Here is a 16,564-nt window from a genome sequence, read left to right on the forward strand (position 1 = left end):
GTATTTGCATCAGACGTGTATTTCGTCTACAGTGACGCTAGAATAAAAATAGCAAGAATAAAGTACGAACCTGAAGAGCATAAAACATGGTAGATATGCCACAATTAACTGCGCCTGGGTATTATTCATAGTCTGATAGGTTTCGGTCCAAAACTGAACCTAATCAGAGGCAGGATGGTTGATTAATGTGTGCACCCTATTTTTATAGATACTGTAGCCATGGTAACTGGCGGTTCAGAGTTATCCAAAAACATATTTATCCACTGCAAAACTCTGAATCGCCGGTTTACTCTGAACAAACAAAAACGTGATCAAAAAAAATAGATCGATCGATCGATCGAGAGAGAAATCTCGAAAAGACTGAGTGCGTCCGGAAAGTTATCACAAGAGAGAGAGAGAGAGAGAGAGAGAGAATTATCATTTTTTTAAACCTTCTTTGGAAATGAGTGTATCGACACACAATGACAAGGGGGAGCTGAAAAACGCATATTTTTTTAATCAATATTGTTTGCTGATTGTTATTCCAAAAAAGGAATCAACATTGTTATCATATCTGCTAATTGATGATCTAAGTCTTGCGTTCACCTATTGTATTTTCTTTGCAGAAATCTTTCGAAGATTTGTATGTAAGAAAGTGGTGGCCAAACAAAAATAATATTGCATAATGTCCGACATATTTAAAGAACGACATGCAAAGTTAGGATGCATGGTCCTGAGACTGTTTCCCAAAGTTATGCAAATGATTTTAAAAGATTACATAACTCCAAAGGGATTACAAACACGATTTTTGAAGAACGATTTCCGCTTGGTTTTTACAAACAGTGAAGTTGTTTTAATGGAAAAGCTTCCAAACATAGATGATTTCACAGTTGAAATTAGCTACAAAATACTTAGATTTGAATTCAATATGTTACATGAACCTAAATGCAAATGGGGAAATGTCCCCCATTACACAGACGTAGAAATCGCCGATGATATACAAAGGATTATTAATGCTACAAATTCAATAATTAAGATCAACACTAACACTGTTACTGAGAATTATTCTGAGAATTTGTTAGAAGAAATCAAAATGATGGTCACAAGAATTGATTCGTATTTAAAACAAGACGATTTGACAAGTTTGTATACCAGCTTATGTAGATCTGAAACAGATTCCAATGCCACCCTACAAGATCTTACAAGCGTAAAAACAATTGAGGGTAAGCTTTAATATTATTAAGGTTAAAATACGACTGTAACTAATTCAGTGTATTTAAACTATAACGGCGACCATTTTAAGGTAATAGATTGTATCATTAATTTGTTTTCTTCTTCACATTATAGACTTGTTTTTTAAGTATAATTCGTCTCTAAGAAATCCCACGCAGGTTATTCAAATGACATATGAGAGACGAAAGATACCAAAGGGACGGTCAAACTCATAAATCAAAAATAAACTGACAACGCCATGGCTAAAAATGAAAAAGACAAACAGACAAACAATAGTACACATGACACAACATAGAAAGCTAAAGAATAAACAACACGAACCCCATCAAAAACTAGGGTTGATCTCATGTGCTCCGGAAGGGTAAGCAGATCCTGCTCCACATTTGGCATCCGTCGTGTTGCTTATGTGATAAAATATCCGGTAAATATTCTAATTCGGTAGGTCAAATTCATGAAAGGGAAGAGGGTTGTAGTTACGACGTAAGGAACATATCCGATATCATTTGTGAAACGGTTATTCCATAACGGTCAACCAACTTAAAATTTTGAAGAGATGATTTCAACTTCACCATTTGAAACTTTTGGTTTAATAGCTTCCTTGTGAGCAGCAACCCTCTATCAACAAAATCATGATAGGTAATGTAAGCACGGGAATATAGTATCAATTGGGAGATATATATATCCCATAAGGTGCGCAACAACAATTGGTATCATATCTATATAATTATATACAAAGTACGTGGTGTAACTAGTGCTGTGGTACAATTTGTCCCATGAATTCTTTGATATATTTAACAAACAAAAAAACAGTACAAAAAAGAATGTCACACAAACTTAATTATCAAGTGTATGTTTTACTGGTATGTTTGATTTTTTTGAAAATCAGATAAAATTGACAATTTCTTGTATGTTTAATTTTGTAATGCCAGAATCTCTACCGGATACTGAGAGTGATAAGAGAGAAAGGTATTCCAGACTGTCAATCCCTATCATCGAAACTTTTCCCAAAATTCTACGAGATGTTATTCGAAAAATCATGCCCGTCGCCAAACCTCTGTATAAAAAGTGTGTCCCTGTTCTAAGAACCTTCTATCCTGAACAGCAAACAATCATTAAAGAGCTACAATATTCAAATACATACGATTCGTTAGATGTTACATTAATTTACCAACTTTTGAGAAAGTTGTCATTAATACCATCACCTACAAAAGGCTGGGGAAGCTTTCCAGACAAAGTCGATATAAATTTAGGAGACGATGTTGAACGTATTCGATGCTTCAGAAATAATCTTGCTCATCGAAGCGACACAAAAATTGACAAAAATGAGTTTAGTGAATATTTCAACGAGTTTCGAAGCATTGGTCATCGAATGGATCAGAATTTCTCCCAAACGACAAATTATGAACAGGAGATTGTTGGTTATAAAACATGTGTGATGGATACAGCAATGCAGGCAAAATATGAAAATGCAATGATGGAGATTGAAAATATTAAATGTAAGTCTGTACCTAAGATAACTGTGATACAATTCAGAATATAACGTACATGCTTTAATTATAGAGCATATACTATATCGGTTTAATTATAGAGCATATACGACACCACTGGGTCGATGCCACTGCTGGTGGACGTTTCGTCCCCGAGGGTATCACCAGCCCAGTAGTCAACATTTCGGTGTTGACATGAATATCAATAATGTGGTCATTTTTATAAATTTCTTGTTTACAAAACTTTGAATTTTACGAAAAACTTAAGGATTTTCTTATCCCAGGCAAAGATTACCTTAGCCGTATTTGGCACCACTTTTTGGAATTTTGGATCCTCAATGCTCTTCAACTTTGTACTTGTTTGGCTTTATAAATATTTGGATATGAGCGTCACTGATGAGTCTTATGTAGACGAAACGCGCGTCTGGCGTACAAAATTATAATCCTGGTACCTTTGATAACTATTTATTAAAGAGCATATAACTTACATGTTTTAATAATAGAGAATGTAACATACAGGCTTTAATTATAGACAATAACAATCAAAACCAAGGAGTAAACAAAGACTCACAAAACCAAAGGACATTTACATCAACAGTTATAAATAATAATTAAGTAACAACATGAACTCCACTATAAACTGGGAGTGAAATCAGGTGCTCCAGAAGGGTAAGCATTTAGAGTATATAACATATTTTGTGTTTTTTCATTGTCCATTTACATCGTTATTATCTTCGTCATAGTTATTTCGATATTTTATAACTGTGTTATATCATTCCTTCTATAGTGAGGTTAGAAAAGAGGCCAATTAAGTTTTATTGGGGAGACGACTTTGATACATGGTTGACGAATCTTCGTTCTTTGCTAAAAGAAGAAAAAATAGAAGGTAATTTTATATATAATGAATATTTAGGCAATTTATTAGACATTTTACAGTAAACATAAAACTAGTGTAATGAATACCCTATAAAACAAATTTGTTTATACAAGTAGTGATGCAGATTTTAAAACACATAGTTTATACAAATAAAGCAGTCACATACTGTAAAAGCAGAAATTTTCGTTGGGGATTCAATTTAGTAATTTTGCATAATCTCGACTATTATCTAAATGTCCTCCGTTTTCAACAAGCAGAGCTCGATTTTCAGCTCCAACTGTGCCACGTGCGGGAACCTTAATCGTACTATAACGAAAACCGAGCGGCAAGGCTTTGGTGTTACCCTATAAATGTGTAACCCTTAGTGTGTTGCTATAATTATGTGTTTTATAACAATATATAAGTATATATATGAACTAAAGTTATAACTGGCGACCCATCAAACAGACTTGTTAAAAAAAATCAACTGGTATTAACTTGCGTTAAATATCTACAATTCATACAAATAGTATATAACTTAATAGTATTCTATTCTAACAAATAAATACCTTACTTTATTAGAATATCGTAAATAAAATAGACACAGCGGGAGTATAAATACCCCGAAATTTAAGTTTGGTTATCGGCAAATGGTAAATCAAATTCAATGTCAAAAGATAACGTTTCTCTCGAGAAGTTATTCTCTAAATGCAACTTGTTAAGGAATTATTTTATATTATACGGAAGTAGTCTGGTTACTACTTAGTCTGGTAAATGGTTTCGGTACATGTATATATTTAAATCGCTTGGAATTAGCGTGTGTTACTTGCCCAGGGTAAAGTCGTACTGAAGTCTTATCCGTTTTCTCCGCCGTATTTATACTTAGGTTAACCATTTACTGAAAAGGTTTGCCATTTACCATTTTGGCTTACCATTTACCTAAATTACCAAATCCAAAGCCGACGTCATAACAAAAATAGGTTATGACGTCATTGTGTTGTCGGTCATTTGAAGAAAACAATTTACAGGTGTTTTGATTGTAAAAACATAGACAAAAATAATAAAAAGTTAACAAACATGGTTATACAAGAAATATATAATAAGAACAGTCAATTAACGGTAAGGTTTAAACAACATCATCACACAATTTTAGAGAAAACAAGTTCCATTTCAAGGGACCCCCATTTCGTTACAGTACTTACAACGCAACCAGCAGCACGTAATTTTTACAAACATTCTTACTCTGTCATCAAGTTACAATGTAGCAATATCTCCCGATATCAACTTTAGTAGGCAATTCTTTAATTTGAGATACAATTCTCTGTTCAAAGTGTATCTAAATCTTCTTACATATTTCGTATATTCGGTATGTGATTCATATTCTGCTGTTTCCTTTACCCCGTTCTAGAAGGTGAAGCTTATTGTGAATCAATTAAACTTTCAATTGTGATTGCTATCACATCATCCTCGAAAGTTGCACGACCCGATGAAGGTTATCCTGGAGAGGATAGTTCACGTATTTTAGGACTTTAAATCCACTTTAAGAGAGACTTCGTGCTACAGTTAATCATAATGCATAAAAAATGTACGTTCAAAAAACTTAATTACTGCTCACTGTCACTATTACATGCACTATTGATTTTTCTAATCGGTGAAAGTTAAGATTAGTTTTATTGAGTATTGTCAATTATAAAGTGACACTTACATAGAATTTTCTCAATTTAAAAACGACGAAAATGAATTTCCAACAACTTACTTTTTGATAAAAAAAAAACATGATATTTTAACCCAACAAAAATCAATATTCATACAATATAAAGGAACCAAGGAAAGTAATGATGACTCATGTTTCCTAGTTAAATGTACTTATGTTTCGAGGAATACGCATTGTAATTATCCTTTTTGTGCAAGAAGATGAATTAAAACATTGCAATTTCTTTAGATTGAACAGTTAGGATTTAATAATTTGATATACATAACAAATAACCTGTACTAAGTCAGGAATATGTAAGTCATTCGTTTGATGTGTTTGAGCTTTTGATTTTGCCATATGATTAAGGACTTTCCGTTTTAAATTTCAAATTGAGTTCAGTATTTTTATGATTTTACTTTTTATATATAGAGAGTTATATCATGTTTCATCCAACCTAAAAAGAAATAGGGAAATGGTGAAACTAAACAATTCAAAAATAGTGTACTGCCTTATATTCAATGAAAGTGCTTTTATTTCTAGTTCATTCTGTTTGTTTCCAATGTTTGCAAATATGCAGAGTCATTAAACTGCAAACACAGTTATGTCACACTTTATACAGCATCATGAGATTTATTTTGTATTTGTGTAGGAAGACAACAAGTTCGTGTACAGATCATCTTTCAGAACGAAGAGGAAGTCGAGAGAAATATTGTAGTACTCAATTCACTAACAGAAGAAATTAACGAGGGCTTAAGCGGTATTGAATTCATTGTTGCCACTAAAGGGAGCTTAGTTCTGAATGTATTTATACTGGTGGAAATGTTAGAAACAGATGAAAAATTACTAACTACCCTGGCTGTATTTCTGGAAAGGATTTTGGCACGCATTACAACCGTCACTTCTGAGACCATCGATATAGTTGTGTTACCTATAGAAGGTTTGTTAGTTATATTGAATTAATGTCTGAGCCTCGATTTAAAAGAAATGGAAATTGTGTATAATAGAAATCATTAGGACGAGAACATATATGCATTTTAAACATTGGGTATGTTTGCTAGATACATCTACCGGAATTAAATGCTGAAGTATAATATATAAAAAAAAAATTTAAAAATCAACTAATGTTTTCAAGCTTTGTAATCAAAACATTAGTTAATAATCTTGAAAAGTCATATTTATATACATACATTTAAGCAACAGTATTTAACCCATGTTCAAATCGCATTCAATTAAGAAGAGAAAAATATAGGTAACAAACAAAAACTGAGGGCATTCTAATGGAACGGAACCGTTTGTGCCGATATGTCAAGCGTCTGCCTCTTTGCATGTATCACCTGCCATGCGAATCCACATTCGGTTAAAATATCACAATCGGGAAAAAGGACACCATCGATAAATTTAAACACTCTGCAGGTATCTAAAATATATCAGGGTAGAACTTGGTGCTAGTGAACTCAGTTTTAGAATAAAAACAAACTAAACAATGAATAGCTGACGTCACATAAAATTGAGAATGGAAATGGAGAATGTGCCAAAGAGACAACAACCCTACCATAGAGCAGACAACAGCAGAAGGTCACCAACAAGTCTTCAATGCAACGAGAAATTCTCGCACCCGGGGGCGTCCTTCAGCTGGCCCCTAAACAAATATGTACTGGTTCAGTGATAATGAACACCATACTAAACTCCAAATTGTACACAGTAAACTAAAAGTTGAAATAATACAAGACTAACAAGTCCAGAGGCTCCTGACTTTGGACAGGCAAAATTCTGTTCAAGAGAAGTCCGAGTGTGATGTCAGAAGATGTAAACGTTTCAAATACAATTGACTGCATAAGTCAAATTCATTTTTTCTTTATCTTTACAGAGAGAACACAATGGAATAAACCAAAATCCGTAGGGGGACAGGTTTGTATAGAATTTGACATAGAAGCCCAGTTGCTTGAAACTGATGATAAAATGAAAGCGCAATTGATAAAAATATCTGACGCCATCCTAAAGCATTCAACCGGAAGCGGAACAAATCAGAATATTACTGCAACACTCCTGCCTATTAATCTTGGTAACTAGTCTATCAGTATATTTTTATTATTTGTAAGTACACAATGTACTGTTAATATTTTTACAATCGGACCAGTAATTTTCTTCTATATTGTTATTATTTTAGAACATTTTACTATACAATTTAGATTTTGAATAAAATGACCTATCCCAAGACATCATATATACAAAGTCTCCCCAAAATATGACTAGGGGAAGAAATATAGTCACGAGAGGTAATCTTAGATACCGGCAGTACATCCCTTATCAAAGTTGGGCGTTCGTTCGGTGGTTTGGGATGAACAAATATGCAGCCGTGTCTGGTCTGAATGGTTAAACTCGATGTTGCCGTGGTGCAGAGAGAATGCAATGTTCTTGTTCAGATTAGAACTGTCGCAACAACTCTTAGAGGGGTTATAAGTGCCCTGATGAAATTTAGGATAATTAATGTTCTTATCGATTTTATCCTCATTTATCAATGTCAGTCTAAATTGCTCCATCCTCTAGCAAAAACGGCCAATTTTACTAGACCTACCTTTTATTTTTATTGTTAATTTGTTCTGTCCTTCAGCATGCTTAAAATAATCAGCAACCAACAATCAATCATGCACTAAAAATTGGTGTTATTAAAACGAATTAGAATATGTAGCTATCATAATTGATCAACAAATATGAAAGTTGTTCGTATGTTTCTTTTTATTCGTTTCTAATAGTTATTTGTGCCTTGTTTCGTGATAAATCCTAGAAATAAACGCCCACACTAATGAGATACAATAAAAAAGTCAATATGAAACAGCGACTTTGCGTATTCCCACATTTGTTTAAAAGATGCTTAATACGTTCCATAAGTCACTGCTTTGTTGATGGTATCCTGGTTTTTCATTATTGATATTGGTAAAATGTTCTGCTCGTTTTTGAAAGTTATCCTTGCTTTTTACAAGTTTTTTGAGTCGTTGTTTTGTTTCTTGTTATGTCTTATATTTGGGTATATATTAAAGAGATACACCAACGATTAACACATGTTGTGGTTATAATTATGGGAATAAAGACTAATGTTTACGGTTAGTATATTAAGCCATTTACACTTTCCTGTCAACAGATTTGAGAATTTGTTCAAGATACAATATATGTATTTCCTTTCATTGATGAAGTTCTTTAAACAACATCAATATAGATGATAGGATGAACATACACTTTTCTATTATTATTAGAGAATCGTTGTTAATACAGCATAGATAAGGAACAGAGTTCCATTATCCCTCCGATGCACACATTTTATATGTAAAAGGCAGATTTTCTGTTTGTTAAGTCGATCGTCCACCATTATAAAAAATGTCCGAGATATGGCTAATATAAACATATATTATAAGTTGGATAAATAAAAATTGGCAAGAATTGTATCCTTGAGAGCGCGCATGAAACCATTTTCAGTGATTTTGATATTTCAAAGACGCATTGCACTTTTTGTTTTAAACTGATCGTTCAAAATCACTGAATATGTCCGAAATATTGCTGTCCGTGTAAAGTATCAGTTGTATTAAAACTGGCAAGACTTGTACATGTGAGAGTGCCTAAAAGACCGGACGGTCACACGGACAGCCGCCCTGTATTTCCATGTCTTTCATAACGCGTTACGCGGGAGACAAACATACAGTCTTCTTTTTAATTATACGACAAACATGGTTACTACAGACAATATAACGATACCAACTAGTACGGTTTCCGTCTTTAACAGTATTCATTAGTAATGGCAACCCTTAAATGCACATTACTATCAATTTATCCCGTATCAATAATTAATATCCTTATAAACCTTTCATTTAATTGTTCGGAAGACGCAAGTTTGACAAGTTCAATGAAAATATTCATTCGTCGTATATTAACCCCTTGCCATGTGGGGCCGTTATATTACGGCCGTACCCAGGCTATAGTTAATTGGCACCAATGGCGTATCATACATTTGAGGTCATCGTAATGCCATTCAATTCGAAGTGTATGTATGTTTCCTCAATCTGACACTATTGATTGTCGTGTTTCTCACTTTTGATATTCATTTTGAGCTCAAATACGAACTTCAAAAATTGAAATCGGACAAAATTGGGTTTTTGAAGGGATGAGCTTACCGTCGAGGTCTGAAACACGGAGTTCTAAGGATTGAAACCTTGACAAATACTGGTAACCCGCTGACTATCTTTAGACTGATGAACCCAGATCAGTTTCACTCCGACCAAACAACTTATGTGATAAATCCTTCACTGGCGTCCACTCTACATGTAAACTAAAATTGGATGCATCTAGGTCGACAAAAAGGACGAAAAAACGTCAAAACTGACACTTTTTTCACAAGAGGACAAACTTTGGGGTAACTTCCCTAATACCCACCCCAGCCCGTGATCCCTTATCTTAGATTTAATACAATCAGTATGCATCAATATCAGGGTACAGCTTATTTGCATATAATTTACATATTTTGGCAAATACTCGAAATTGAGACAATTTCTTTAAAAAAACATCCAGCATACCAAGGGTTAATATCCTTCAGGTTATAAACCATTTTTTTTCAGTTTGCTCTCCAATTTTGATGTTTTTCGTCTTATTCAAGGCCTACAGAGCTTATCAAGGCCTTGATATACGCTGGTCTGCTCAAAACGCTAGAAACAATTGAAATATTTTGTTGATACTTAACCCTTGCCATACGGGGGCCGTAATATTACGGCCGTACCCAGACCACCGTTATTTGGCACAAATGGTGCTCCATACATTTAGAGATCATCGTAATGACATTTTATTCGAAGTGTATGCATGTTTACTCAATCTGACACTACTGACTATCATTTTTCTCACTTTTGATATTAATTTTGAGCTCAAATACGAACTTAAAATATTGAAATCGGACAAGATTGTTTTTTTTAAGGGGCCGGCTTACCTTAAAGTTCTGAAACACGACGTTGTGAAGACTGACACCTTGACAAATACTGTTTACCCGAAGGCATGCAACAACTGATCGTGTTTATAACCAAAATACGCTAAGGAAATAATCACTTCCGGTTGCAAGTCCAGTTAAAGTTCAAAATCCGAAAAAAAATCGGATTTTCTTTTTTAATTTTGGTGCAAATGACCTTCTTTACACTGATGAACTCAGATGAGTTTCACTCCGACCTAACCACTGTTGTGATGAATGTGTTTACTAGGGTCCACTCTTCATGTAAACTACAGTTGTAGGCATCTATTAGCATCCTGCGGACTTCCAGTTCGAGAAAAAGAACGAAAAATGGCAAAATTGACGCTTTTTGCACATGAGGACCAGTTTTTGGGCAAATTTTATCGACAGTTTTGGTCTTAATTTTTGTATTGTTATATTGCACCTTTTTTTAAAGTACCTATGAGATATCTCGTACGCTGTATCTCATTTCAGTTGGCGGAAGATTCGCTCAACTCTTTGGAAAAAAAACATTTTAAAATAGCTTTAGATTGGTCAAGTGTTTGCAAAAAAAGCCTCCTTGAACATCCTATGACGTATGTTGGCATACATATATATAGTTACCATGAACATGATGAAATGAATCTGTTGATGATATTCTACTTGCATTGTGGTCAATGTTGTCTTCAGCAGATGTAACGAAAACATTCTGCAGTAGAAATGTTATGTACACAATACCTTCCTCTGGAAATAACACGACGACAAGCATCATTTATTTTTTTAAGTAGAAATTTCCAACACTGTCGTGAAACAGGTACTTGTTTAAGAATGTGTGTACTAGATCACGTTTTTTAGTCTTACAGTGGATCATGATTCCCGAACAAGCACACACTGGGGATTCATGGTCTTTCGTGTGACGGTTGGAGTGTTTCTTTGTACAACTAAGCATTAGAAGCTGACCTATTATTAATTTCGACTGATAAATTGAAATCTCGAAAGATGCTTTCAGACTAAATCATGCTGACCAAAGACAGCAATGGATTTGGTACAGACGCTTCTTATGGATTTAAGGTAGCACAATACAAAGATTTTTCATCCCCAATCAGACATCTTTAAACTGATGTAATTCCATCAATCTTTCTTTAAATTTTATAAATGAGGTACCAAAAGAAAGAAGAAGGATTAATCTTTCAAATTATGATAATTTCATTATGACATAATTATTCATCATTAATTGTTATGTAATTAGTTGCCATATTGTGATGTCTATACATGAATGAATTTAATTAGCTTCTTTGTTATTCATAGCATCCCAAAATATTTTATAGATTCTTGCACAATACAGTTTGACCTCCAAAACTGTTTCTCAGATTTTTCCTATTGTATTTCATTCTCTCATAAATCTTCAATGAAGTTTGCAACATCAATTCATAAGAGACCACTAAATTCAATTGGGTATAACATTTGTTCTATTGATGTTTTTGGAAATCTGAGACACAGTTTTGGAGGTCAAGCTGTGTTGTACAAGAATATATAAAATATTTTGGGATGCTATGAAGAACAAAGAAGCTAAATTCATTCAAGTGTGGACATCACAATATAGCAACTAATTACATAATAATCAATTATATAATAATTATGTCATAATGAAATTATCACAATTTGAAAGATTAATCTTTCTTCGTTCTTTTGGTACCTCATTTACAAAATATAAAGAAGGATGAAATGAATTACATCAGTTTAAAGCTGTCTGATTGAGAGTGACAAAATCTTTGTATTGTGCTACCTTAATAAATAACTTCATATTCGAGATGTTAATAAGCATTATAACTAACACTATGCAAAGTTTCATGCTATTATTAAGTGGTCACTTGTACAAATATATTGAAATTAGCCTTTGCATATTGGTAGCTGATTTTGCGGCCATTTCGTTTTTGTTTTTTGTTTTTTTGTATAAAGGGCTCCATGCTCAAATGTTTCTAAAAACCTTATAACTAACACTGCAAAGTTTCAGGCTATAAAGAGACCAATTACACCAATACATTTGACCTAGCCTCTTGATTATTGGCGACCATTTTGAATGTGGCGGCCATAAGAGAAGTTTTTCAGATGTCTTCATATCCAAATTTATGTGTTAGCATCATAACAAGGACTGTGCAATATTTTATGCTGTAACTCTAAGGTGATGAAAGACAATAATATTTTTCTGGTGGCCATTTTGAATTTGGCGTCCATTATGGATTTCTTTTTAGATGGTTTCTTATCTAAAAATGTATCTTAGTGTCATTAATAGCACTGTGCAAATTTTCGTGCGTTTACCATTAAAGGATAAATCAATATATAGGACTTAGTCTATTGCCTTTTGGTGGCCATTTTGGATTTGGCGGTCATTATTGAATTACTAGTATTTAAGGATGTACACCTCTGAGGAGCCAAAAATTTCTAGAATTAAACTTTTTTTCTTAACCTGATTTTTGGGTTTATAAGACTGTAACAAAATAATTGGCGAAGAAAAAATCATATTGTGGTGCACTACTTTATTTGCTACGGCCCTTTGAAAATGCCCAATTTTGATGACTTTCCCATTTTTCATCGATTTTTACCTATTTTTTCGCTATTATCGTGAAAACAATCACAGTTCCACAATAAAACTTTTTTTTCATACTTTCTATAAAGATGGAGTGGACCAATCTGAATAAATTTTACTTAAAAAAACTATAGGTAGGTGTTAATATAAGAAAGTTTTATCATATTTTGACGCTTTTTTGTGTAAAATGATTTCAATTTTGTATTTTTGTCATTTTTCACAGCTTTAAGAACAAAATGCATATTATTTCAACTTTTTTGTTATAAATGATTGAAAAAATACATATCTAAGAAATTTGAAAAGACCAAAATGATTTGGGATGAACATGATTCTTGTAAAATCATTGTTTGTATCCCTCACCCATTTTCTCAAAATTTTGGCTAAAAATATAGACTTGATTGGTCGTAAAATTTGAAAACTGGATTACTCAAAAACCATTCATTATAAATACACAATGTTTTCAAAGAGTTATGTTTGATTATAATATTTTTAAAATTCATTGATATTTTCCACTTGTATCACATGTTTTGGGAATAATTCAAGAACGAGATTTCAACGAGACTGAACGAGACTGAAAAGTCGGAAGAATACATCCTTAAGGTGGCTTTGTGCGTCGATCTCTGCGGCTAGCTCGGCTGTGCCTCTTCATGTGCTGATTTTGTTTGTTTTATGCATTCGTTTTTATTCTGTAGTTATTCACCTATTCGATGTTATCTTGTATTTCTATTATATAGCCATTTTTTATGAATTTACTGTTTGCAAAAGTATGAAATATTCTAAATACTAAACAAATTCTTATCCTAGGCAGAAAATCATGGTCGTATTGGGCATCATTTTTTGGAAGTTTTGGTTCTCAATGCTTTTCAACTTTGTACTTGTTTTGGCTTTCGATAGTTTTTAACTAAGCGTTACTGATTTATAGTCTTGTGTAGAAAAAACGCGCGTCTGGCGTATTGAATTATGAACCTGGTACCTTTTGAAAGCTATTATTTGTATGATTCTCTTTCCTTAATGTTCTCCCATAAGGTACCAGGATTATAATTTAGTACGCCAGACGCGCGTTTCGTCTACATAAGACTCATCAGTGACGCTCATATCAAAATATTTATAAAGCCAAACAAGTACAAAGTTGAAGACAATTGAGGATCCAAAATTCAAAAAAGTTGTGCCAAATACGGCTAACTATAGGTAATCTATGCCTGGGATAAGAAAATCCTTAGTTTTTCGAAAAAGTCAAAGTTTGGTAAACAGAACATTTATAAAAATGACCACATTATTGATATTCATGTCAACACTACTAGTATTGACTACTGGGCTGGTGATATCAAATCTTTCTTTACAAGCTACATTGTTAGAAGAAATTACCTTAGACTTATTTGGCACAACTGTTTTGAATTTTAGGTTCTCAATGCTCTTCAACTTGGTACTTGTTCGACTTTACAACTATTTTGATCTGAGCGTCACTGATGAGTCTAGTGTAGACGAAACGTGTGTCAATATCAATAAAGCATAAAGCATCTTACGCTGGTCTAGCCAATTGATGCTGATCAAATCGTTCTTAACAATCCAATCATGGTTGTTTGGCGATGGAACAGTGTTGTGTTGAAAAGCAGATTTCCAAATCTTTGCCTGAAAGTTGGCTCGTTTGATGTGCTTGAACATTGCATCTTTTGTTGGGGGCAGTAGATGACAATAAATGTTGCATTGCAAAAAATTCTGAATAATAATTCATTGATGTTATTATTATCGTATCCATATATAGCACACAAAAACCTCTCCAGTGTTTTTGATAGTTCTCCGCCTACCTCTTCAAAATTTCAATCAAGACGGGATAGACTTCTGAAAACTCCACAGAACGTGTCAAAACGCCGAATGCTTTGCTTTTTCACTTACCAGACAAAACACTAACTGAATCGCAACCAGTAAAAGCGTGAAATCCAGGCAGTGCTCTACTAACATTCTCCCCTGATTTTACGCACATTGATTGCATATTTAGTAATCTGCATTTGGAAGACGTACCTATCAGAAGAATAATATTTGAACTGATACAATTTTGAAAATAGCAGACCAATACTCCCACATCAGATTGATTTTATTACAATGGAATCGTAACCTTTGTCAGCTGCGTGTTTTGCATGAAGAAACATTTTTTTTGTCGGCTTCTTCCTGTTTGCTTAGAAGCTCAGTGCATTTTACACTTGTCACTATTTCATTTTCAACAGTGATACAAACAAATCAATTCCTTCAAGTGTATAAAATTTATAGGATTGTTTACCCCATTCCGTCACAAGGATTTAACAAGAGCAACTTTGTTTCTACCAGCTAACAAAAATTTCTTCCATTGCCGAGGACACGATTGTGATGATCTCGAAATTATTGTAATGATTTGCCCTCCCAAGGACCTGCGATCCCGTTCTAATTTTTCTATGGATATTGTGGGATACTGATCAGTGACAAAATCAATACAGGGAGCTATTTTTGAAACTGAAAGGACTAAGGTTTTAAAAACAATATTTGCCAAATCAGAAAAAGTACTAAGTATCCTTGTGATGGATTGAATGACTGCCATGCCATGAAATATCCACATGCCTTTTCAGGAATAGTTTTCATTTGTTCAACGCCCTTTTTTCTAAAAGAACAGCAAGGACAGATTTATTTGCCTTTACAGGTGTACCATCAACGTTTGCAAGAGACCACGGAAGTGGACCTAATTCAAACTTGAGGACCTCTCCCATATCCAGCTGTCTTGTCTGGGCTATTACAAGCAGGCGACCAAAAAGATTTATATCTACTTTCAATGTGTTGTTCTTATCAGTTATTAACTGCTTACCTTGTATTTCCTTTGTTGGAAATGTAAGCAATGATTGTATTTTTAATTGGTCTGAAAATGCCGATTGACTTTTGAACAAGCCGTTCACTGATGAAATTGTCTGATGCCAACTTTCCCTTTTCATACGCGTCGCACATTAATTCAGAAGAAGAAACAGTACCCGAGGACAAGCCTGGTAGCTGCTTAGATGTCTCAGATGGATTTGTCCAGCTTTGCAGTGTTTGAACCAATTTACAAAACGTCGGTTTCAACTCACTTCATTCGAGTTTTGTCAAGTTTGGTTTGTGTGGATGTTTCAGGATTAACTATTCATGCTAAATCTCGACATTTTGATGATATTGAAGCTCTTTCATGTGCATTTAGCAACCAACGTTTAAAAGAACCTTTATTCAAACTGAAACCAACAATGCCACCTCTTGTTTTGGTATCTCTGTTCAACGTTTGCTCGATTGTTTCGTCAATTGGAGATCTAGAAAATCCATTAGAGCTTCTCTGAACACAAAAACCACCAGATGAAAGATATACATGGGCATCAGGATATGTATTTAGCAGATTTTGCATATGAAGCAAATAGACTGACATGTATCGGGAATAGTTTTGACGGTCATATGCGAAAAACCATGGTAACATTTTTTCCACACATGCCAAATGAAGTTCCAAATTACCTTCCCTTGTTGCTCTTATAAATACTAATAATAGTTCGACCATTTCTATGTAAGAATTCCAGAACTTTTTCATTAGTCCCTCACTTAGATTGCAATATACACTAAATGCCTCAAATAGTTTACCAACATAAAGTGACATTAGCAAGGTTTTTAAGTTGTCTTCTGTTAAATTTTGTCTGATTTCAGCTAAGATTGACAGAACAGATGCTGAAAATTAGGATCGAGAAATTTATTCTCATCATTTGAATAAAGCCAAGAACCAAATGGTTCCCAA

At 33.8% G+C, this 16,564-nt stretch overlaps 1 protein-coding gene across 2 annotated transcripts in view; it reads left to right on the forward strand.

The window, feature by feature from the left end:
* Positions 1-16,564, forward strand: part of LOC139501222 (uncharacterized) — a 76,633-nt gene that overhangs the window by 37,225 nt on the left and 22,844 nt on the right. For both annotated transcript variants that reach the window (XM_071290222.1, XM_071290221.1), the window contains exons 2-6: positions 606-1,202; positions 2,142-2,708; positions 3,487-3,585; positions 5,898-6,185; positions 7,116-7,310. In XM_071290222.1, coding sequence (XP_071146323.1) covers positions 665-1,202; positions 2,142-2,708; positions 3,487-3,585; positions 5,898-6,185; positions 7,116-7,310 — 1,687 coding nt within the window. In that variant the 5' untranslated portion in view covers positions 606-664. The remainder of the gene's footprint in view (positions 1-605; positions 1,203-2,141; positions 2,709-3,486; positions 3,586-5,897; positions 6,186-7,115; positions 7,311-16,564) is intronic.

The sequence above is a fragment of the Mytilus edulis genome, chromosome 13 (assembly GCF_963676685.1).
Source record: "Mytilus edulis chromosome 13, xbMytEdul2.2, whole genome shotgun sequence".
NCBI lineage: Eukaryota > Metazoa > Mollusca > Bivalvia > Mytilida > Mytilidae > Mytilus > Mytilus edulis.